Here is a 24,529-nt window from a genome sequence, read left to right as displayed (position 1 = left end):
AATGTGTGTTGTGAATTTGTTTGTTTTATTTCCTCACAGCACAGTTATAATACCGAAGCGCTAACATTGCTGAGGCCCTCAGGCATGGTCTGTTAAGTTCGTCCTAGCATGTAGTGCACAGGAAACCCTTTCATAAACTCACTGGAGAATAACAAAGCGGGTGGAGGGGGGGAGTTTAAAGGGAATTGTTGAGATCTGTAATACATTCTTAAGGGGGGGGGGGGGGGGGGGGGGGGGGGCTCATGTTGTGGTTCTGCCCAGTGCCCCCCCTGCCTTCAGTAGAATGGTATATGCCAGGCGTGATTTCTGGCCTTGGCACCGCCGCCACTGCAGTTGGTCTCAGCCAACTGGTTCGGACACTGGCCAGGAGTTAAATAGACATGGCTGAGATTCTCTTGGCCAAGCCGGGCCGGGTCTTAAAACCCCTGCTGTCGGATCCATGAAAGCATTTCTATTTCTGTGCTTGGCAAGGCCAAAGGCGCCATGAAAGAAGGATAAAGTAGTTATCCAAGCAAGTCTTGGTTGATATCCTGAACTTTTCCATCTGGATTTTGAAACCTTTCAGTGACAGCATTTGCCTGTTTATCTTTTTAAGTTAACCTTTATTTGAATCTTCAAAGACGCTATTATTTGTTACTAATATTGTATAGATTTTGTGTGGACCTATTTTGCACAAGGCACATTGGCTAGGAACTCTGAAGCAGAGATGTCATTAAGTATTTTAAATGACCTTCAAGCAGAAGAAATGAGAATTACAGGAGCGTCTTGGTCCAGTAGTCTGATCACCGTGTCCTCGTGGCATTAAGTGGGAAATGGGCTGTTGCAAAAGGGCTGTGCATAATGCGTTTTCCCTCGTGTCCTTTCCAATCAGGCTGGGGAGATCTGCCCAACGTTCAGGCCCAACAGGCCAAGCCCGAGCCCTCCACTTGGGGCGAACAAGCCCCCAAAACCCAATCAGTGGACAACGGCACGGCAGCCTGGGGCAAGCCTCAAAGAGGCTGTGGAACTTGGGCAGATGGAGGAGGGCACGAGCCTGCCGGACCCTATGGCAGGGGCAACGCACCACCAGGATCTGCCCCCTGCAAGCAAGGTAATCATCGAGAGCTCTCAACAGAAGGCTGTTTGTTTTTGTGTTTGCTTAGATTGTAACATCTATTGGAGTTTTTATACACATTCCACTGTCAAGGTCATCAAAGGGTACAAGCTTCATCTTGGTTGTTTCTGCATTTGTGTTGTGTGGGGGGAAGAGTGTGTGATTACTGCTCTTGCAGGGACACAGTGACATCTGGTGGTTAGACTGTATCACTGCAATAAATAAGTTGGATGCTGGACACAGACGTATCTCTGCATACATTGCTTATTCATCCACCGTCTTGTTTGTCTGCCCATACTAGCCCCCAAATCTATGCAAGACAACTGGGGGTCTGGAGGGGAGGACATGGGCATGTCAGGCGGGCAGTGGGAGGCTGATGACGGGGACATGTGGAACAGCCCCACCTCCCAGGAGAGCAACTCTTCTGGTAACTCCTGGGGCAACCAGCCCAAGAGAGTTCCACTGAAGGTGAGGGGAAGAAACTGATGGAAAAGAGTTGAAGTGAAATGCATGTTTTAGGCTCATTTAACGCTAATATGTATGATTCTGAAACCTATTAAGACAGCTGTTTATTTGTTTTGCTCAAATTGTACAGGTCAAATCTGGTGTAACGGATACAAGAATAACAATAATGGTGGACTGTGAAAAGAGCTAATTTTACTAGTGAATAGGTTTAACACCACAAAATCAGTGATATAAAAGGTTGCTAACTGAACCTTTGTCCCTCCTTTTTGTGTGTCCAGGGGAAGATGCCCAACAAGCCGGATGATACCTGGATCATGAACCGCCTGATCAAACAGCTCACAGACATGGGCTTCCCGGTAAGACACAACTTCACTCTCACTCGCTGCCTTTATCAGACACACACACTCACACTCACACATGCAGAGCCTCCTTAGAGCGTTCGTCAGTTTGTCTTGGCAAACACACAGCGTGTGCGGAGTCTCCTGCGATTGAATTGTAACCTCATCTCAAGGCCTGTCTGTCAGAGCGCATCCATTTGTGAAGGTTGCTTTGCCGTCTACTTGAAAAGACCCGCATTTATCCCAGTCACGTCAGGCATTTTGCTGTGTTTGCCTCATTGTGCTCATAAATACAGCATGTGTGCTATGTCATTTGATCACCAAAAAGCATGTTGACTACGTGTCAGCTGGGACCTCCTGATTTCTCTCTCTAATTGACCTCTTTTCTCTCTCTCTCTCTCTCTCTCTCTCTCCCCCTCCCTCCCTCCTCTGTCTGTATGTTAATTATTCTCCACAGAGGGACCCTGCCGAGGAGGCTCTGAAGAGCAACAACATGAATCTTGATCAAGCCATGAGTAAGTGCTTCCTCTGCACAGCCTATTCTGTCTGTCCCAGTGTAAACCCGAGCCCCAGTGTTAACCCCAGCCCAGTGTAAACCCCAGCCCAGTGTAAACCCCAGCCCAGTGTAAACCCCAGCCCAGTGTAAACCTGAGCTCAGTGTAAACCCACTCATGTAGGTGTCTCCCAGCATGCTGCTCACTGTGTGCTCTCCTCAGAACTCAGCTTTTGATTCAGGCCCCAGGCTCTGTCCTCGTTGTAGCACTGAGCCTGGCGGTGAGTCATGTGCAATCAGCCTGCTGTGTGTGTGTGTGGGGGTGTGGGGGTGTGGGTGTGGGGGTGGGTTTTTTTGTGGGGGTGGGTGTGGGGGTGTGTGTGTGTCATAATCCTTCCTGTGGTTAATGTTGATATTCATCTCTCTCCAGGCGCTTTGCTGGAGAAGAAGAGCGAACTGGACAAGCGGGGGATGTGCATGTCTGACTACGGCGGCATGAACAAGCCCATGGTGTGCCGTCCCCAGGCCCTCTCCAAAGATTCCTCCTCGGATCGGGCCCCCTTCCTGGACAAGGTCGGTCATCTGGAGGCTCCACAAAGACGAGCAGAACAGCAATAATACTCTGCTTTGATCATTCACCCCCTAGTGACATAATACAAAAAAAAAAAATATATATATATAGTATAATGAATTGAAATATGCAGTTGAATGTATTTGAAACTGACCAGTTTAAATGAAGGTCACTGTCTTCAGGTCTCATACTCATGAATATATCAATAATTCACTTCAATGATGTTCACGGTTTTTTTTGCCCTTCCCTCGTGCAGGACGGCGGGCTGTCGGATGACACACCGACCTCACCGTTTATGCCTTCTCCCGGCCTGAAGCTCCCCATGGCCAACAGCAGCCACCCTGGCCACGGTCTGGTGGGGGTCTCCTCGGGGCTGGCCATGCAAAACTTGAACAACAGACAGGTGAGTCAGCGGACATCATTATTATTATTATTTTGTGAACGAGATTGAAAATTAGTTTTAATGCTGATAATTGTTTGTTTCCTGAGGAATATTTCATAGAGCTGGCTGAATATTTCCCCTTACCTCCAGATTTTACTCCTTACACCTTCCTCCAGAAATGAATGAATGATTTTTTAAACTGACAGCATACGTTGCGAGCAGACCATACAGAGTTCATGAAATCTTAACTTCAAGTTAAAAACTGAAGTTCAGGATTTTCCTGTGAACCATTAGTCCTCCTTCAACACGCACACACACACACACACACACACACACACACACACACACACACACACACACACACACCTCATCCTCTACCCTCCCTTCATTTTTGCTCTGTCTCATTGTTTAACTTCCCCCTTTCCTCTTCTCTCCCTCTCTTCCTCTCCCTCTTACTCTCCCTCTTCATCTCTCTTTCACTCTCTCCCTCTCCCTCTCCCTCTTTGTCTCTCCCTCCCTCTCTCTCTCTCTCCCTCAGATGCAGAATGGAATGTTCGGCAGTAGCGGAGCAGCACAAGCCCGGGCCCTGCAGCAGCCGCCACAGGCTCCGCCCCCTCAGCCGTCAGTGCCGCCTCTCAGCTCCTCCCAGCCTACTCTACGCACTCAAGTGCCTCAGTTTCTCTCCCCTCAGGTCAGCTCCAGGGCCACACACACACACACACACACACACACACACACACACACACAGACTCAAAGACACACACAGACTCAAAGACACACACACTTACACAAAGACACGCACGCACACACCGAGGTATGCGAATGCAGACAGACTCACAAAGCCTGCGGCTGCTTTACTTTTCATTTTCACAAGCTGACATTTATGTAAAGTTGTATTGCCCTCAGCATGTTTTGTAAGAGACATCTTCAGACATTCATTAGCTGTTGCACATACTGGTAGTGCTGCGACTACTACTACTGTGCATGATGGGAATACGAATCTCTACAGATGGTTTTGGTGACCTGTGGTCTGTCTCTGGTGTTGGTGGCGGGGCATTTTGATCAGTCTGTGGCCACACTTTGTCCTCTGGCCTTTTCCCACTGAAGATGGGGCTGTTCCCTTCAGCACCTCTGACTTCTGTTTCCATTAGGAGCTGTAGTGTTGGGGGCGTTCAGAAAAACAGAACATCAACGCTAGAAACTACGAAATAGTGATTAGCAACGGTCGCCCATGTACATGTTAAAGAAATGATAATGACATTTAAATGTCATGAAATTGTTGCAAACAGTATACCTGATTCTGTTTTGATTTATTCGTTGATAGCTCTTCTTTACAAATGCAAGATGAGTCATTTCAGTTTCTAAGCAACCTAAAGCCAACGCTACCACTCTGTTTGTAAATGTCTCTGGTGTTATTGTCGTGTTGTATTCCACTCCAAAAGTCTCTTGTTCAGTGGGACGGGGCTGAGTCGGGGCTGAGGTGAGGCCGTTTGGGCCACAGCCTCGGCCCAGCCTCAGAGATGGAACAAAAATAAGTCTGAGGCTTTTCCTTTCTGGAGGATTGCGCCCCCAGTCAGCCAGAGCTGTGTCAGGCGTGCAGATTGAAGTCAAGTGTGCAGATTGAAGAGGCAGTGAGGTGGATGGTCCGCTGCATTAGTCCTCTCTGTTTCCTTCCACCTGCAGGTCCAAGCACAGCTCTTGCAGTTTGCAGCAAAAAACATTGGCCTGAACCCTGCACTTTTAACCTCACCAATAAACCCTCAACAAATGACCCTGTTGTACCAACTCCAGCAACTGCAAATGGTGAGTCAGTGGGCCCATAAGGAGCCTCTGTGTGCCATGACATGAGCAGTGTGTGTGTTTGGATGAGGAGGGATCTCAGATAGGCTCTTGGATTGCACTAATGTTTCTCTCCTGGCCTCTCTCTCTCTCTCCTCTATCCCTCTTTCTCTCTCTTTCTATCCCTTTCTCTCTGTCCCTCTCTCTCTCTCTCTCTCCACTCTCAGGCGTACCAGCGTTTACAAATCCAGCAGCAGATGATGCAGGCTCAGCGCAGTGTCTCCGGCCCCATCAGACAACAAGAGCAGCAAGTGAGTTTCCTCATTCAGCAAACCCCAATTACTCCTTCAGCAAACCCATCTAGTTCAGATTGTCATCAGTTATCATAGATGCTAACTGTATCCGCACACACGCAGCACCATTAACTTTTCAATAAGTTTCAATATTCAGATAATTCAGAATTAGAATCAGAATCAGAAAGGTTTTTACTGCCCAGTAGGTTTACACCCACCAGGAATGTCAGCAATAAACATACACAATAAACAATACACATATTAAGGGATTTTTTAAACATAGGAAAAAACAAACAAAAAAACATTAAAACATTTACAGAATATGTTAAAGGGAAAAATGAAAGAGTTTTGATGAATGAAAATGAAAGAGAAACACTCTACTTTGGGTGACTCCTACTCCTAGAATTGAAGTAGCCTTTGAGTAAACAAGCGTCCCTCTCTCTTGGCAGGTTGCACGTACAATCAATAACATGCAGCAGCAGATCCAACAGCACCAGCGTCAGCTGGCCCAGGCCCTGCTGATGAAGCAGCAGCCTCCTCCTTCTCCCCACTCCGGCCTGCACCCATCCGCCATCGGCAAATCAGCCCTGGACTCCTTCCCAGGCCACCCCCAGGCCTCAGGCCTCAACGACCTGCAGACCAAAGAGCCGCAGTCTTCTCCCAACTCTTACAGCACCTACCCGCTCTGTGAGTCCCTCAACAGTGCCAAGACACACCACGTGTCTCATCAGTATGGCTTGGCATGTCATTGTATGCTATACCGTCTGGCAGAGTGCACTTTGTATTGTTATACTTATATTTATAAATATTATTGTTTTTTTTTTGTTTTGTTTTTTAGCTCCACACAATCTTAGCTGTGCCAGTTGGTAGAAGTATGGTGTATACACAATAATGCTGGATGACCGTGTTAATATTGCCTCAAGGATCTAAGAATTGCAGAATTGCAAAAAGATTTGCTTAGTTTTAGTTTTTTTTCTTTGGTGGACCATGAACCATTAAGCTCACTGAAATAGTGCACGAGTGTAGCTCACTGAAATGCCTTGTTGCTCCTCTCAGCTGGCCTGAACCCCAGTATGAATGTAAACTGCATGGATGTGGGCGGGATGAGCATGAAGGAACCGCCCCAGCCCCAGTCCCGCCTCTCCCAGTGGACACACCCCAACTCCATGGATAGCCACATGGAGTCCAGCCTGAACAAACATGGTAGGCACCTTCAGCCGACTGAGTCATCGCCTCAGATAAGCTCTCGCTGCTAGATAACTTGCTACGTTTTATTTATTTATTGCAGTCATAGCCTTTGACACTACTCTCGAGAGCTATTTGTTTATTGATTATAGCTTCAATCTTCTCAATGTTTTCAGGCTTCTATATGAAACTCAGTCCTACGGGTTTTTAACTTGATCCCTGTTTTTCCTGCACTGCTGGGCTGTACCTATCGCCGTCATGGGATTGAGTTTTCTGCCATGTGTTGCCGTACCGAATCTGGCGCAGTCTTGCTTCATTTTGTTTTGTCTGTGAATCTCCAGGTGGTATTCCTCCAGCTCCCAACCATGGTCCCACTGGGAAGACCCCCATGGATGACTCCTACAGCCCCTACGGTCTGATGTCCACCTCAGAGTCTCCCACCAGCCCCCTGGTGCCGCCCGAGAGCTGGTCCCAGCAGCGCAAGAGTCCCACTGAGAAGATCTCCAATGGTAACAACATCAGCTGGCCACCAGGTGAGCACCGCAGTTTCACACAAACCCAGAGATGTGCCGCCACATTAGCAGCCTTTAGAAAAGAGTGACTGGAGTCAATAGCTAATGACCTCAGAAAAAGAGAAAACATATACATAAGTTATGTGAATGCTCTGAGGTGGTTTGACTTATTTAGATCATTGGATCTCTGCCCATGCTTTAACTGGTTAGGGATGCTAAGTCATGGTTTGTTTTTCCTGTCTTTTAGAGTTCTGCCCTGGGGTGCCTTGGAAGGGCCTGCAGAATATCGACCCAGAGAACGACCCCAACATGACCCCAGGAAGTGTTCCCAGCGGCCCCACCATCAACACCAACATCCAGGACGTCCATCGCTACCTCCAGCGGGACCGCAGTGGAGGTGAGGCCAGGGAGAAACGCTTGAGCTCCTCAGGGCAGAGAGGGGTCAGCTCTCAGGTCACCTGCAGAAGTTTTTTAGTGTTGCTGTGATCATGACATCAGGTGGCACTGGATATTTCTAGATCTTTCTACCCAAGTTTTAAAGCCTGAAAAAAACACTCCAGGAGTTGAAACTTGACCACTTGTATCATTAACCAGTTTACTCTCATTATCTCATGTATAGTTTACTCACATCAGATTATGATATGGTTCTTTTTGAAGTGTATTCTGTTCATCTTTTATTCCACCTTATTTTAATTTCTGGTCACATGTTTCTTTCCCCCCCTCACATCCTTGCTGCCGTTATTTATGGGGACGTCTTAGGCTCGTCCCCAACCTCCCCACCGAGCGGCCCTTTGCCCGCCTCGAGCGAGTGGCCAGTCTCTGGCTTCACGAGCTCTTTCAGCCTGTCCTCCCCCGATGGGGAGGATGCCACAGGTACACCCCCAACCCCACCCCCACAATTACCCCCCTCCCCTCCTCCTCGACCTTTCCAGCTGTGGCCTTGCTAAGCCTGAACAACCCCATCCCCTCCCCAGTTCCCAGTGGCAGCCAAAGACCTGTACTTCTCACCACCAGATTTACAAAAGCCTTAAGCTTGGACCTGATGGAAGCCTGCATGGGATAATCCAATTCTATGCCTCAGTAGTCAGGAATTGGTCATGGTCTTGGCTTGTTTCGCTCCATATCCTATGGGCTTTAGTAAATCTGGAGTATCATGTACTTGAGTGTGTGGGTGTTGTGTGGAGCACGTTGTCCTTTTGACAACTATCGTAACTGCACTTTAGATCCTGAAACTTGTTTATCCTGCTTGTATCTTGTGTGCACAGGTGTGTGGGTGCTCTGCTGTTGTCTGGGTTTTCATACTGATCCACCTGAAACCTCTTTTTCAAGTATAGCGAGTCCCTCACCCGTATTTGTTGAATTTGACCTTGTTCATCACTCGGATGAGGAAACTGTGTGATATGATTGCCCATATTTTGGGGGGCAAATAATAGCACCCCCCACTCCCCCCTCCCCCTCATCATGGACCTGTATCCCCTCTCCTCGAGACTCCCAGACCCCCACCCACCCCTTGTTTGGTCGGATGCCCACGCTTCACATCTTAACATTCATCTCTTAGTTTTGTCCCCTTGGTAACATGGCGTTTTCTCCCCCACCTTTTCTCTCTCCTCTGCCAGGTAAACTCCTGGACATGAAGTCCACCTGGTCCGCCGGCCCCATCGCCCACCCCCAGGCCTCGCTGTCCCACGAGCTCTGGAAGGTTCCTTCCCAGGCCCGCAACAACATCGCCCCCTCCAGGCCCCCGCCCGGCCTCACCAACTCCAAGCCCTCGTCCACTTGGGGAGGCCACAGCCACAGCCTGGGCTGGAACAGCTCCTCCTACGCAGGTCAGCCTTTTTCTTTATTTCTCTCTCTCTCTCTCTCTCTCTCTCTCTCTTCTTCTCTTCCTCTCTCTCTCACTTGAGTGTCAATGTGCTCGTTTTTGGAAAAATAAGAAGTAGTTATAACTGTGGTTGAGACTTTATATTTCAGATTTTTTTTTACCTTTCATTTGCTAGTTCGTTTGATATTTCATGTGGTTACCACACTAACCGTGTGTCTGTCTTCCTTTCAGAGGGCACAACCTGGAGCACTGACAGCTCCAGCAGGACTAGCAGTTGGTTGGTGCTGAGGAACTTAACGCCTCAGGTAAATAAATACCTATAAAGTTTCCACGTGTCTAAACACGCTCTGAAAAACCTAACCATTAATGATGAAATGTACTGAAAGGAAAGCTGACCCCCCTGTATGTGTCCTCTCCCTCCCCTCAGATCGATGGCTCCACCCTGCGGACCCTGTGCATGCAGCACGGCCCCCTCATTACATTCCACCTCAACCTGACGCAGGGCAACGCCGTGGTGCGCTACAGCTCCAAGGAGGAGACCGCCAAAGCCCAGAAGTCCCTGCACATGTGAGTCAGAGCACTGGATGACACTGTCCCACCCCCGTCCCCCAGGCATATGCACATAGGACATTCACAAGATGTGGCTAGGGGGCGCTGTTGGTTTCTGTTATCAGTATTTCATTCAGTAGTTAGAGAAGAACATTATTTATTGTAGAGAGGACACATTACTGTTAGGGGAACTGAGTCTTGAACATTACTATTCTCTTGGAAACGTGTTTGAAAGACCACGTGTTCTCTTAGTAAGAAGCACTGACGTCTCTTCTACTTCCGTGTGCCCTCTCCCCCTCGATTCCTTTGTCCAGGTGCGTGCTGGGAAACACCACCATCCTGGCTGAGTTTGCCGGCGAGGAGGAGGTCAACCGCTTCTTTGCACAAGGTCAGTCCCTGACGCCCCCCTCCAGCTGGCAGGCCAACACGGGAACCAATCAGACGCGGATGGGCGGGCAGGCCGCCTCCCACGGCCACTGGAGCAACAGTAACAACAGCGGCGGCGGTGGAGGTGGTGGAGGAGTCGGCAGCGGCGGCAACAAGGCTCCCGGCAGCTCCGGAGGCTCTGCTGGTGGTGGCGGTGGCGGCGACATGCTATGGGGAGGCGTGCAGCATCATTACTCCAGCCTGTGGGGGCCGCCCAGCGGAGACGACGCCCGCGTCATCGGCAGCCCCATCCCAATCAACACCCTGCTGCCCGGGGACCTGCTGAGTGGAGAGTCCATGTAGGGAGGAGGTGCCCTGCCGACACCGCGGCCGCTGCTGCTGCTGCTGCGCTGGACACAGAGATGCTAAGTAAACATACTTTTGAGATTTCAACAACAAAACAAACAAAACAAACAACAACAACAAATAAAAACAGAAAAGACTGATCTCAAACAAACCAACAAAAACATGAAACATGGAGCAAAAACCAAGCAAATCAATGTGGCGATAATCAGTTATCTGTGGAGCTGTAAACCCTGAGGGCTGAGCTAACATGAGGCTGCTCACCCCTTTCCCTCTCCGGAGTTTTTATTTATGTTCGCTCCGGCATCCAAGGAGCGAGGACACCCTCCAATTCTGTGCGTTGCGGAAGGACTCATGAAGAGGGTAGAATCAATATGAAACATGAGCCTTGGAAGTTTCTCTGTGTAGTTTTTGAAAAAAAAAAGTATTTGAATTTTTCGACATTCAGTACAAATGTTCCAAGTTAATATCTTCTTTTGTCTTTTTGCCCGTTGTTTTTTGTCAGGAGAAGCAATCTTAAGAGGTATCCCCAAAACCACACCTCAGATACTCTGAAAACACCTCATGAATCCCCTTTTCCCAAAAAAAAGGACAGACTTCCTAACTGCCCTGTGGCCTAGGAGAAAAAAAAGGCTCTTGAAGTTTTATCCATCGTGTTATTTTTCTCGTACTATTTTGTTGACTGAACTGATATTAGCCTTAAGTGCTCTCCAGGTCTCCTTTTTCAAGCATTTTGTTTTGAAACAAATACTAACTAAAGAAACCTTTTGAAAACTTGCACAGTCCCATACCTGAGCCAGCGGTTTGGACCAGAACACGTTTGAAGAACAACGCCAGCTCAGCTGTGGGCATCCTGTGAGCAAGACCAATCACACCCCCATTAGAACATTTGTATTTTTTAGTGCTTTCGATTTCTTTGCCAGACTTTCCCGCGACAGAAGGGATCTACACTGCGACATGTTTTGGCGTAACCTGGCTGGTGTTTAGTTCAATTGTATGTATTGCAACATAAGCTGAGAGCAAATTGCACGTCAACCTAACTGAGTGTGGACCGTGTGTTGAGTAAGTGTTGAGTAAGCGTCTTCAGGCACCTGACCGTTTGGGTCCACGCACCACTGTTTGAAGAAGAAAAAGAAGAAGAAGAAAAAAAAGGTCGTTCCTCATACCATACCGCGCCTAACAGTTGTCGACGGACCCAATCAAACCCCATGCATTCATGTATCCTTGTCCTCCGTGTCATATGGTCCATCAAGGAAAGGGACAAAAAAATAAAAAAGCAAACAACACAACCACCTTCAAGTGATGCATTGTGCAATATATGCCACTGACTCTTCCGTCCTCACTGAAGCGAAACCAAGCTGAGCTTCTTGTTTTCCTGATTGATTCGTTTTGAGCTGCTCTTCGTCTGAACAGCAGGACATATTTGTTTGTTTTTGTTTGTGTTTTTATGAGAACTACAGAAACCTTATGAACTTCATTTCCCAACCCAAGCCTGTGACCCGCCTGCAACTGTTGGGTGTTGCAGAGATCGCCGGAGGAGAGGAAGAGACTTGTCATAAGCCCGTGTGTTGTGGTGTGCTGGGGGAAGCTGGACTGGCTAAAAAGGAAAAAGGAAACAGAGGCTTCCCCCATCGCACACAACCTCCCTCCCTCGTTCATCCCCGCCCCAACAGAGACTGTCCCCACAGCGAACAAGGGTCTTGTGGTTTGGACAACTGGCACAATACCAAATAAGAGGGGTTTCTCCCAATGCAGTAGGGTAAGGAGTGTTCCTTGCATTTGGTACAAACATAAGACAACAGAGACTACATTAAAAAAAAAAAAAAAAAAAACTTAAGGGGATTTATCATAGCACTTATGAAGAGAAGGTAGCTCCGCCTGCAATGCCAATAAATCAGACAAGGGAGCCGCAACGTTGGAAGAGTTACTGAAAAGAAGAAAAAAAAAACACAAAAAAAAACTGAAAACAAAGAAAAAAAACTCAAAGGCAACTCCTAGCTCTTTTTTTGTACTGTATCTGTATTTAAAACAAATACTTTTTGTTTTTTGCTGGCCCTCTTCGGGGTCCAGAGACTCTGACAAACAAACAAAAAAAAAAGGAAAAGATGACATGAACTGGTGTCAGGATGAAGGGAAAAACAAGACTGAATCTTACAATCAGACAAAACAAACAAAAAAAACCTGCAGTGTGTTTTTGTTTCAGTTCTAAGCTGTTTTGTTCCTCATTGACTATATATCAAAAAGTGAATGTCACTGTTACTCCAAAATGGTCTTTCTTAGCCTTTGGATTATTGTATCTGGAGGAAGCGCTACACATGCAATGTTACCTGGATACAGTGGTGGTGATGGGGGAGGGGGAATAGTGGTGATGCGAGGGGTTTATGGGGGGGGGGTAGGGTCGTCACGTCGACCTGGCTGACTGTCTGCCCACTGAGTGCCTCTCTGCTGTGGAGACTGAGCGAGCGCAAGGCCGTCTGACATTCCACAGCAGCACCTCTTCCCAGGCAGCCGGCGCAAGCAACCCCGAGCCCAGCCTGGTCCTCCCCAGGCCCATCAGCCCCTTTCTCTCTCTCTCTTTATCTCTCTTTTCTTCCTCTTTCTCTCCGTACAGAACCACTGCGCAGGCGCTCCCCTCTTCTCTCTGTGTTGTTCTCCCCTCCCACCTCTTTACTGTCTCACATGACGATCACTTTAGCTGGAAGTTGAGACGGTCCGATCTCTGGAAATGCCAGTTTGTTTTGCTTTGTTCTGTTCTGTTTTTTTCTTTTTTTTTCAATGTGCATTTGCTTTCACATGATTTTATTATTGTGTCCATGCAGTGGTCTTTTTTAAAGGTAACTGCCTACAATTACCTTCAATGCTCATATGCAGAAACTCTCTTTAGAAGAGGTGCCTCTGTCTGTCTGTCCTGTGTACTGAATGCACAATGCGGATCAATATTACGGGCCATATTTGATTGTTCCTTTCTTTTGAACCTTAAATGGTCATGCTTTTTTTTAGCTGTGTTTTCATAAAAATTTTAGTAGTATCTGATGATTGTCAAGTAGCCTCTCAGACTAATGTGTCAGAATGTTAAGTGAGTGAGTGAGGGTGTATGTGTGTGTGTGGGTGTGTGTGTGTTAGACATCTCCCTGACTCCCCCCTACCCACTCCCTCATGCAGCTGCTACCATCCTCCTTTACGTTTTCCGTTAGCCTTGCTCTTCGCTAGCCCGTGTCCCGCTAGCACCTGGTCCTTCGAGCCTCACCAACAAGAGAAAAACGTCCCTCGTTGTGAATAGCCTGCTTCGGTCAGTGCCCTTTCCCTTTGAAGCGACTCTCTTGGAGCCTCCCAGCCAGAGGCACATAACAGACGCGGGGTTTCTGTTTCTGTTTCTATGCAAAGCCAAGGAGACTCAAGGGGGGCAAGGAGGCCAGGGGGGGAAGGCGGCGGCGGCGGCCTCTCAATGGCAGCCCTTTACCACAACGTGCCAATCATGTCTGTGGAGGCTACGGCCCTCCTGTGCGGGTGGAGCCCTCCTCTTGCCTCCAGCACGTGTGCATCCACCCCTCTCTGTTCATTTCTCACTCGTACCCCCTGCTGCTCCCCTCACCTCCCTGGTTGTCCCCGCTCCTTAGCATCGGGGGGAAACCATTACGACGTGGTCCCATGATGCTCTCTTTCTTGCTCACTCCAAATCAGGTGTTCCACAGGAAGGATATGTCACCGTTTACTCTGCTGAAAAAAAAAAAAAAAAAAAAAAACACAACAAAAACATCTCACATCAGCTTTGATCTCAGGGCTGGGCGGGGGAAACAACACAAATATATTAAGAAGCTAAGTATGTTTATATACTAAAGGCATCGCGGGGGAATCTGTTTGGGGCACGGTGTCATAGAGCTACCATGTTTAGGAGTGGCAAGTCTGTCTTGTTGCTTGGGTCCTATTAGATGTTATCCCTACAGGGCCTGCTGTATCTATCCACAGGATTGGTGGGATCTGTTGTCAATCAAAAGAAAGGGACCCATTCTTTCCACTCCTTTTGCTGCTGGGCTCACAAGATGTCCACTTACTTTTCTTCGGTTTTCACTGACTCCACGTGCCAACACAAAGACCTAGAAAACTGAGACGACACACCCCCCCCTTCTCCGCAACCATTCTGGCTCTAGGCGGATGGGTAGAAGGATGGATCCAATGTCCTGTCCTGCTGCAGAGCACCTCTGGCACTCCTCTGGGGAGGCATCATGTCGGTGGGGAGTCGGGGGCCGACGTCGAGCAACAACCTCATTCTGATCGTTCGAGATAATCTCTTTTATTTCCTGTCTTGAGAAAGACCCCATTTTCATTGAGCTTGAACTGTCAACTGAGATGGGGGTGGGGGTGGGGGGGGTTCAAAATTCTGCTAAGGTGCACAGTTGTTTGGGTTATCCCTGGTACATTTAGTTTTCTTTTGTTTTAAATACCAAAAATGAAATTGCATTTTTTTATGAATTTTGACAAAAAATAGTTAATGAGTAAAAAAATATGTATGTTTAAAAAAAAAAAAAAACCTGCACTTCATACTGAAACGTCTCCTGTCTGTGAACCTGCCTCTCTTGAGAAACCAGGAGGGGTTCAGACCGGGGTGCCTTTTTGTGGATGCTGTATTTGTCGTATTCATTTCTCCTGAAAAACATTTAAACGAGACATAATAGGGCCCAGAGAATTGTAACATTTCCATTCACCACGACTGGCCGGGTCCCGCTGTATCGACATTCTCTTCCCTCAGTACTCTGATGGGAACGATACATTTGAACAGGTACAATTTTTTTAAAGTCTTAACTATAAGTGGGGTTAAAAGGCCTGCATCTCAGAAGAAAAGTGTTTTTAAAAGAAAAACAAAAATCACAAATGCCTGTGTATGAAAACTGCCTTGTTCGAAACTGTCATGTCCAGTTTTAACAGTGGACCTCAAAAATGTCCCCACTTAGTGTCCGTGTCCCAAGAAGCCAGGTATTGTCTGGTCACCTACCAGCACTGGGAAATGATCCCTGCAGCTTAACTGTGACGTGAAGCGTGACGTGCATCACTGATGTGTATGGATTTCAATCTATGAAATGTTCCCTTTTTAACTTCGAAGCTGGATTGAATAAACAATGTAAAACGAGCAATATGTATTTCTCCCCACAAATAAATGTTATGAGGGAAAGAGTGGGGAAGGGGTTTTACTGATACTTGATGGATCACGTGACTAAATCGCTCCCGTCTCAGAGGGATATGCACGTGCTGGTTTTTACATATACAATACATAATTCCTTTGTGTATGTGTACATATTTCATTTTTTTTCTCCCCCAGCTCCCACGTTTTCATACTTTCTTTCCCGAAGAGATAAAGATCATAAACATATCAAAACAAAAAAAAAAGAAATAAATGTTACAATACTTGAATCAAGAAGCGCCAATAACATAATGTGAACACTTTTTTGTGTGAGTGTGACTTCTGCACTTCTGAGGTATTGATGACAAGTTCAAAGTTCAGCATTAGTTTAAAATGTAAAATGAAAAAAACTAAAATACAAAAAAAAAAATCATTATACTGTGTGCTTGAATGATTGTGTGTGCGGAGTGTACATTCACACTCAAATGACTGTGTTCACTGCGGGCCGAGGCCCATGTTTATTTTGTCATCCATTCAGTATATTGTAGTATTGTGTCTGTTCTTTATTATAATTTTTTTGTTTTGGCTTGTCAAAAACTATATTCTGATGTTATCTAACGTTGCACTGAGTGTCTTCTTCCCCTCTCTCAGCTAATCGTAGAGAACACGAGACTAAGTACTGGGGGGAGGCGATGACAATTCACGTGTTAATGTTTACTCAAGGACTTAATGAAAACAAGTTTTTTGTTCTATCTGTAAAATGTTTAACCTGTAAAATGTTTATCTACCTTATAGTGGCTTTTATTGTTGAATAGCCCCTAACGAGGGTTATCCATTGAGTATTGCACCATTTTTGTTCAGAATTATAAAACATAAAAATGTTTAAAAAGAACAAAAAAAAGTTAAAAAATACAAAATGTACAAAAAAAAAAAAAAAAAAAGACCTGAAATGATGAACTGTGGCCATAGCTAGCTGTATAGAGTCTAGAGATCCCTATGTTTATGTCATTGATATGTGGGCAGAGATGTGGGCAATGTGAGGTTCTGACCAACAGGACTCCGTTCAGTGGTGCCTCTGTTCTTGCAGATGATCGGGTTTTTTATCGTAAAAAGCCACCTGTCGTTTACAAACATTTCATGTGTTTGAAGATCACAAGAAATAAAATGAATTTATCATGGGAATGTTGATTTACAAAAGAAAAATGTTTAAAGGACAAAGTTCATCTTCCATTTTAAAGAAAAATGACAAAAAACTTTACAAATTGAAGATTTATGCTACTTTCAGAACTCTGGGATTGATCAGTGTTTGTGTCGTACTTTTTTGCTTTGAATTTGACTTTTGTTGATGTAAACAGACTATCTAAGCCTACGATGTATGTCTGTTTTAATTTTTTTTGTAATTTCATTTATGATGTTTTTCTCTGTAAAAGCAACATATTTCTGTCACTATCTTGCACACTCACAATGGATGTGGATATTTGTCTCAGGAAGGCCAGGGTTTCCAGAGTCCCAACTCCACTATTTTAACATTAATTTTTACCAGAAAAAATGGAATTTTAGAAAAGTGGAAAAAAGAAAAAATTATACTAAATGACAAAACCAACTCTAAGCACTGAAAGGTTATGGATTTTTGAAGATGAACATACCCTTTGTTTTTAAAATCCGTAGCAGTTACACATCTACCAAATAATAGACTTGTAATGTCCTTTTTACTTTGTAAGTGGAGTGCTTTACTTTGAGAAGAAGAATCTATGTAGGCATTGCTTTCCATTCAAACGCAGTTATCAGTGATTTTGATTGTTGAAGAGGTGTAAGGACATGCAGTTGTGCATTTTAAACGTGCACTTTTGTTTTTTTGTTTGTTTCTCTCGAAGGTCCTATTAAAATTAAAGAAATGGGGATCATTGTGCATTACTCTCTCCTCTGTCGACTCTTTAGATGGCAGATATTCAATGAAAGAGATTCTGTGGAACGTTTTTTGGAAGTTTCTGAGACAAGGTAGAGTAGGAGGCTAAGCTGGCTGTAAAGGATCTTGATCTATGCACAAGTGGGAGAGGTGAAGAAGTGTCCAGACCTGCTATTATTGGGGGGTGGGCTCTGTGGGGGTTGGCTGTTTTGTTTTATGATGGGGAGGGGGTAATTTTATTGTGCTCAAATGTAGTAGCTTTTTTTTGTTTTGTTTGTCTGTTCATTTCCATACTCCCCTCAGTATCGTATACAGATAAGAGTTATAGTGTCGCTCTGTTTTGTTCTCTGAAGTCTCGAGCATCTCCCTCTGCCAAAACTGAGCACTGTGGGTTTTCTGGAATAATCCGTGATTCTAGAGTCTGCTAAAGAGGGAGAGGCATTTTCTGGTAAATGGAGTAAGGAGGAAGTTTGCTTTATGCCTTTTTTTTAGTTTGTGAAGAGAATTCGAGGAACACGTCTGTACCCGAGATTCAAAAACACGTTGCTGGCTTTTAAATGTTCTTATTTTTTTGTTTCCTTTTTCTCCTCATAGAATGTGATTGTCAATGACTTGCACCGAAATATGTTTCCATGTGCGGTGGAGATTCTTTCGGCCTATATTAATAAATAAACTGCAATTTCTCTTGGCTGTTGAAATATTGTGTGCTTTGTGTTTTTGCATGATCAAGAGGGACACTGCAGCAACGCACAGAGGCTTTGGCCCAGTATTGTTTCATTATAAACCTGATCTAAACACAACATCTTATGGAATGTTGTTTCTATCTGGGGAATTTACGTTTGGGAAACAATAGTTTATAGTCAATTCATGACCACTATATTGAAATGACCAAGATCACAAGTGATGCTAGTATTTGATGTTACTTTGTCTCCAGTGCATACACAAAACCAAGATTGATTAACACAACACTTAGAAGGCATTTTCCAATCACTGTTTTCCCATCATATTTGAGACTTACCCAAATGTGGATGGAATGAAACATGCTCCTCACATTTCTGGGGTTAGGCCTATAACTGATAGGCCCTGAGTTCTCACTTAGACAATTTAAAACAGGATTCCTAATTTATGTCCTGCTGCCACAAAATTCGAAATTGCGAATCTTTCTAAATTGCGTTTGAGAATGTAATTAGGTAATATATCCACATTTCTGTTCAAGGAGAATGTCTAATGATGATGAAAATACCTACGTTTAGTTTACATTTAAAATTGGCCTGCAGTACACTTGGCAAACACAAGATGGCAGTGTGTGCCAAGCCAATTTTCTTTTCTTTTTTTATCTCTGCTCTCACATTGTGGACAGTGACATCCTTTTATTCCATGTGGGCCCGTAACAAGCTAAATTACTGTTTATGCTTGTTTCCCATTAAGCTTTCGAAGAATTTGGAATGGTTAAACACGATTCGGTTTTGCAAAAGATTGCTGAGATTTTAGCACAACAGCCAATCAAATAAGTACCATTTTGATTGTGGTTGCTAATTGTTTAATTCTTGGCCCAAGTCATGTTCGTTTCCTATTTACAGAGCCAGGGCTGTGTGCTGAGTTTTTTTTTTCAGCACCAACACTTGACAGACAACTAGAGGATCATGACATGATGGCCTACTCTTATCCACTGGCATAGTTAGAAAGCAAGTTTAAAGTGGAACTTCACCCCCAGTTCTGAGCTTAACTCACTCAGGGGGGCACTGCTGAGCCGTCCATTTCATGAAGTATAATCAGTCCAAAACAGTTGACTCTACGTAAGCATCGGCCTTGCAGAGTTCAGGATGATTTTAAACATGATTTTTTTTTTAAAGCGAGTTTTGCCCATTTTAACACCTGACAAGTTCCGCCTAGTCTCTACAGTCACTAGGGTCTACATTACAGAACACAGTCACATTTCATTTACAGCTAAAATATACACAATAATGGGGGCGGTTACACGATAGCACTCGACAGCCCTATGCATTCTGATGATATCAGCTCCAGACACAGCCCAGTGTGAAGCCACAGACACATTCATTAACGAGCATCAGTAATGATGTGAATCATGCGCTTCGCCTTGTGAAATTGGCACTGTGGCCACGGAGATGACTTTCACCTGGCGTGTCCGTTCTGCCGTCACTATTAGTATGCTAATGATTGTTTCTTCACGCACGTTTCCCCCTCGCTGAATGACACACCAGAGAGCATCCAATGACCACCTGTCTGCCTCAATACAAGATGATGGCGTGTGCTTATTCAGTCTGAGAGACTGTGAGTGTTAAGCAGCAGTGCCTTGTGCCTCTTTTATAGCCATAATTGTACACTAAAAGCTACTGGAATGCCCGAATAGATATTCACACTGTGTTCCCTGCAGCTTCGTGCTTCTATGTTTAGCTATCCTAGATGGGTAACACCTGCACGCAGACACCGCTGGCCTGTGAGGGTACAATGAGGTGATTTGAGTAAGCAGTTTTTTGTATGGATTATTTTGGCTCTTTGACAGATCTTTATTACGGAAAATATGATGCTGCATTGAGAACCCAAGTTCTAGTTTTCTTTGCCCTTCAAATTGAGGAAGGCTATTAGTATGGAACAGTGGTGTTTTTGTTGGGCATTCTTCAGTGTCCACATTATGTAAGATCTCTGGTAACCTGTGTGGGCTGCAGGGTTCCGTCTTAAAATACTGTGTAGGTGTATAAAAAAATGCCAAAGTTGAAAATAGACATCTGTTGAATGTATTGCCATGGAAATGCAACATACATTGTAATCGTGTGACCAAATGTGGGAGAAATTGAATGTGAGAGAAACATCCTGCATCACGGGTATTGATGAGGTCATTAGTGTTTCAGGTTAGGGTTATTTGGCCTACCCCCAAATCTACAAAAATATATTTTTTAATTTTTATTTCTCTTATGTGTGCTCTTGAGGAAGCGTCCTTTGGCAAGAGAAAGCCCACCCCCACTTGTAAGTTCCCAATACCAAGGAAAAGAGTAGGAGTATTGTGTGACTAAAATGGAAGTGTTGATTGTCTAAATACAGCCTAAAGCTACAGTTAGATGATCTACTATGTAATGTCAGTTTTTCATAATTATTTTAGTAGCCTACAAAACATGACGCTCTTTTCAACCTCACTACATCAAGGGTTTTGTATAAGTGATAAATGTTTTACAAAGAGTACAGAATATTAGTTCCTTGTTTATAGGCCTTTCAAAAGCATTAGTTTGGAAATAGTTCTTGATTAATTCCCACGTGAAGTTTTAATGAATTGTGTCCTGGTAGATTTGTATCCTGGTTTATCATTGGTCAAGCTGATCCATTAGCCTATTTCAGAGATGGACTCATATTTGCCCACAGTTCTTTTGATCAAACCGCTGAATGCATGAATGGTCAGTGGCTTTTTACTGTATAGCTCAGGCCCTCCATTCTGAGACGTTATAGCCTACTGTCTAGGATAAGAGTCCAATTACTTTCGCTAAACGAACAGAGTAGGAGAGCTATGGTCTTTAACAACTTTACTGGTGCTTGTGACAGGCTTTGAGCAGCAAGAGCCTGTCTTTAGATCCGGCACTGTTTGAGTTACGTGTGCGTAAAGTGTTTGGCAGGATATATAGTCCTAAACCACGAGGTGAGAGAGGCATTACTTTGAAACACAACTAACCTCTATCGCTCTCTCTCAAGCAATAGCCTTCATGAGCACTCGATGTGATGAAAGGAGCATAAGCGGGGGAAACCGGTGTTCCTTAATGAGGCACTGAGGGAGGGGGCGGGTGTCCCTTCTTCCTCTTAGCCAAAAAGCTGTCCCTCGCGGGCGTGTGTATGCGGCAATGATTCGGATCTGTGGACGAGCTGAACTTTGCCTGTGAGCTGGTTGGACGCTGGCCAGTGCACAGGAATCGCTGAACCCGAGCGCTTCCGAGACACTGAGAGGTGGGCAGCCATCCGAGGAGCGCCGCGGTAAACAACAGCAAGGTACAATGACGCACCATAAATTTACGTAGCCTGTTATCACTCCTTGAAAGGAAAGAATTGGCAGATTTCCGTTTGGAGTTGTCATCAAATGAGGCATGTGTATGTTCAGTTTCATATGTTCGTTTTACGTTGTTTTGCTGAATTGTTGGAACTATCACATTTCAGTTAGCTCAAGTCAATAAACTGTCTTATTCATATAATTATATTACACTGGGTGACTATTTCGCATCGCAATTTCACGCGTCTCATGGTGGTGTGGTGTCGCTTGCAGGTGAGTCATATCAGGAATTCACGGTCCCGTTATTTGGATAATTCTGTGATGTCACCACGAACGCCGAAAACTTGGATTGCTGCCTCATTTTGTCGCAATGAAGATTCTAAAGCCATCGACGACGACTAAAGTCACAGCAGGAATATGGGAATATGGGAATAATTCCCCTAAAGGCAATTTTTCATATTCTCTGTTACAGTGAGGAGGACATACGCAGCTTTTTATGTCTTGGCATGGAACTTCACCGCTCCCTATAAAACTCTTCAAATAATTCAGCGGGATAACCATACAACGAAGTATTTGACAGCATTTTGTTGACGTAGTCTGTCCAACCTTTTCAAAGATCTTTCCTAAAAATGCCCATCGGTCCTCTTGGAATCTGTCACTCGCTCAAGTTAAGTAACTAGAACTGTGTGCACCACATGAGCGGCTATATGCACAGCCTGCCTCGGAAAGAAGAGCGGAGAATGGGACTTGTATAGCACGTTTTTAATACGAGGTGGCGGACTGTGAGGAGCTTTCCCTGACGATGCCAGACGGGGCGCGGGACGTGCAGGTAAACTCCTCTCCGGCGGTGGCAGCTAACGCGGAGGGAGACGAAATCGAGGTACTGGAAAGCACCGATGTCCTCCCCGCCGCCCCAGAGGATGTAAGTGAAGATGCTGATCGTTAATGCAGTGTTTGATTCATTCTATTATGATAAGAATTCAATTGGTCGCCAATGGTTTCCTTGGTGCATTCATAGTTTCACTTATAGCCTCTGTCCAATTAACCAACTATAGGCAAATAGAGTTTAGATAATCATAAGCTGGCCATTAAGAGCCTTTTTTAATATTGTTCTCCATGGAAACCTCACTGATTAGAATTTTCATTGGGGATTGTCATGGCCAAGTTAACTGTAATGAATACCCAGTCATTGTATTGCAAGGAAGATCAAAAGCAATAGCACACTGAAATTTGGCCAGGAAGGTTGTATTTACATTTTCTAGGCCTTACTATTCGTATCTGTATTCAACTTGTATCACAGTCTTCTGATTCACATCAGAAAGTAGAGCCAGCAGGTCTCTCATGTGAATATTATGGTACTTCTGAGCTTCTCTTTTGGGATGGTGTCCCCCTCATTCTCCTTTCTCTGTCTGTTTCTCTCTTCTGCTGTTTTACCCTCAGCAATGGAAATCTCTTTTTGACAAGGTATGTAGAACTTATGTGTGTGTGTGTGTGTGTGTGTGTGTGTGTGTGTGTGTGTGTGTTATTTTGGAATGACAATTTCTAACCAAGTCAGTGTCACTAAACAGCAGAGAACATTGTTACTTTGAATCAATTAACCAAAAACAAGATTATGCTTTAACATATAAGGCATGAAACGTGATGTGTAAAACCATGAAACCTCTACTCTGCCACTGGCAACCATGCTTCTCATCAGTAGTGAAGCTTGGGTTGGTAGCTTGTAGAACTCTGGAGAAGTGTGTAACAGGAGGTAAAGGCTAGGACAGATCAGACCAGAGTGTCTATTGGGGCAGTCATGCTTTGTAGGAGCCCCCCCTTGACCCCCCCATGGGAAGGTTCTAGGTGTGTCCGCTGACCCAGGCAAATGCAGTTAGGTCGATACATAATCCATGGCTACAGTTGACAGCCAGTGCCTCTTAGTGTGGTGCTCAACACCCACCACCACCAGCAGCAGGGGACTGGGCCGTAGGGCAGAGTGGCAGCCTGACAGACGGCAGGCGGACCCCTACCCCGACACGGCCCCATGCACCTGCCCATCCCGGGTCCCGCTTTCACTCGTTCTCCCTAGGGAGGGGCCTCTGAGAGAAGGCCAGGGGCCGGCAGACTCGTGTCGGGCTCACTCTCATGACTCTGGGGGCCACGGGAGATTAATACCCCCAGGAGGGAGGAGAGGGGAAAGGGTCAGGAAATTGGGGGATGTGGGGGTCCTCATTGTGGAGGCATTAAGTGGGCCTCTCAATCCAGCCTATTTATGCGTGCAGCGTCACTTTGAATTTCTCAAGTGGCCTTCAGAGCTGGGGCCCTCAGACGATTGCAAGGGGTCGCCGTGTCCAGAGTGACGATTCATCTCCAGCCTCTGTGATTTGATTTGGCCATTACAGATTGGGGATGAATGACGGGACAAAGCAGTGACTTCATCTCAGAAGAAAAGCCTGGCCATTAAAGAAGCCTCGAACAAATAAGAGTGCTCCCCGTGTTTGAACACAACGATTAAACGAATCACTGTAATGTCAATCTATAGACAAAATGTCAATCTTTCAGCAAAGAGACAGATGGTCCTTTGTGCTTCGTAGTCTTCAGGTCCTAGGTTAGGCCAAGCAACAGAGGAAACCAATCTTTAAGTATTGAAGAGAGAACGGCATAAATATGTATTATATTTCTTTTTATGGCAAGCTAATGGGCTGCACCTGAGATGAAGAATATTATCTCGGCTTAGCTCGGCGTATTGCTGTCCTTTATCCCCCAAAAAAGCACAACAGCTTATGCTTCCTGTGGCTAAACAAATTATGAGATTTATTTGAATATTACACAGCTCTCTTATAATAGAGACCTCTCAGGTTTCGTCAGAGCAAGCGTCCCAACAAGCAGCTGTTCCAAAGCCGCACAACAAATTCTTTGTCCAGTGTAACAGTATGAGTGACTGCTTCATCGTGGAAGTCCCCAGGTGGGTGTGCCTGATCCTGCAGAACTCCCTCTCATCCCTACACCTGTATGATACATCAGAGACAAGGGATTCCAGAACTCTCTGGAATGTTGCGGATTTTCCGTAGTTGGTTTAGGCTTAACCTAGTGACCTGGTTTCAGGCCCTTCTTTGCGCAGATTATCGATTAGACTGGTGATTATTTCACACGAGACACGCAAATAAACAACAGATGTGTGTTATTGTAGAACTCTCTACACATGACCATTTAAAGACTTCATCCAGAGTGCACAGTGGCTAATTTAATAGACACAGTACAGGAGAGTATTCTGATACTGTGTGGTCTTGCATGCCACATGCCAAGGGATTAAAAACTCCATGAAGGAT

At 45.3% G+C, this 24,529-nt stretch overlaps 2 protein-coding genes across 4 annotated transcripts in view; both read left to right on the top strand.

The window, feature by feature from the left end:
- Window positions 1–12,550, top strand: part of LOC308373167 (trinucleotide repeat-containing gene 6C protein-like) — a 41,700-nt gene extending 29,150 nt beyond the window's left edge. The window contains exons 6-22 of the mRNA XM_080848582.1: window positions 872–1,090; window positions 1,395–1,561; window positions 1,837–1,914; window positions 2,354–2,411; window positions 2,820–2,962; window positions 3,217–3,363; window positions 3,881–4,033; window positions 5,026–5,145; window positions 5,349–5,432; window positions 5,864–6,101; window positions 6,471–6,617; window positions 6,941–7,132; window positions 7,359–7,508; window positions 8,728–8,937; window positions 9,165–9,238; window positions 9,361–9,500; window positions 9,797–12,550. Coding sequence (XP_080704708.1) covers window positions 872–1,090; window positions 1,395–1,561; window positions 1,837–1,914; window positions 2,354–2,411; window positions 2,820–2,962; window positions 3,217–3,363; window positions 3,881–4,033; window positions 5,026–5,145; window positions 5,349–5,432; window positions 5,864–6,101; window positions 6,471–6,617; window positions 6,941–7,132; window positions 7,359–7,508; window positions 8,728–8,937; window positions 9,165–9,238; window positions 9,361–9,500; window positions 9,797–10,211 — 2,735 coding nt within the window. The 3' untranslated portion in view covers window positions 10,212–12,550. The remainder of the gene's footprint in view (window positions 1–871; window positions 1,091–1,394; window positions 1,562–1,836; window positions 1,915–2,353; window positions 2,412–2,819; window positions 2,963–3,216; window positions 3,364–3,880; window positions 4,034–5,025; window positions 5,146–5,348; window positions 5,433–5,863; window positions 6,102–6,470; window positions 6,618–6,940; window positions 7,133–7,358; window positions 7,509–8,727; window positions 8,938–9,164; window positions 9,239–9,360; window positions 9,501–9,796) is intronic.
- Window positions 12,551–22,023: 9,473 nt separating this feature from the next.
- Window positions 22,024–24,529, top strand: part of rhbdl3 (rhomboid, veinlet-like 3) — a gene marked incomplete at both ends in the record, with an annotated part of 33,386 nt that continues 30,880 nt past the window's right edge. For 2 of the 3 annotated variants that reach the window (XM_080854460.1, XM_080854459.1), the window contains 2 exons: window positions 22,024–22,143; window positions 22,662–22,685. In XM_080854460.1, coding sequence (XP_080710586.1) covers window positions 22,024–22,143; window positions 22,662–22,685 — 144 coding nt within the window. The remainder of the gene's footprint in view (window positions 22,144–22,661; window positions 22,686–24,529) is intronic. The other variant, XM_080854461.1, reaches the window with a different exon arrangement.

Source organism: Sprattus sprattus (assembly GCF_963457725.1).
Source record: "Sprattus sprattus genome assembly, chromosome: 1".
NCBI lineage: Eukaryota > Metazoa > Chordata > Actinopteri > Clupeiformes > Clupeidae > Sprattus > Sprattus sprattus.
This window is presented reverse-complemented; position numbering and strand designations above follow the sequence as displayed.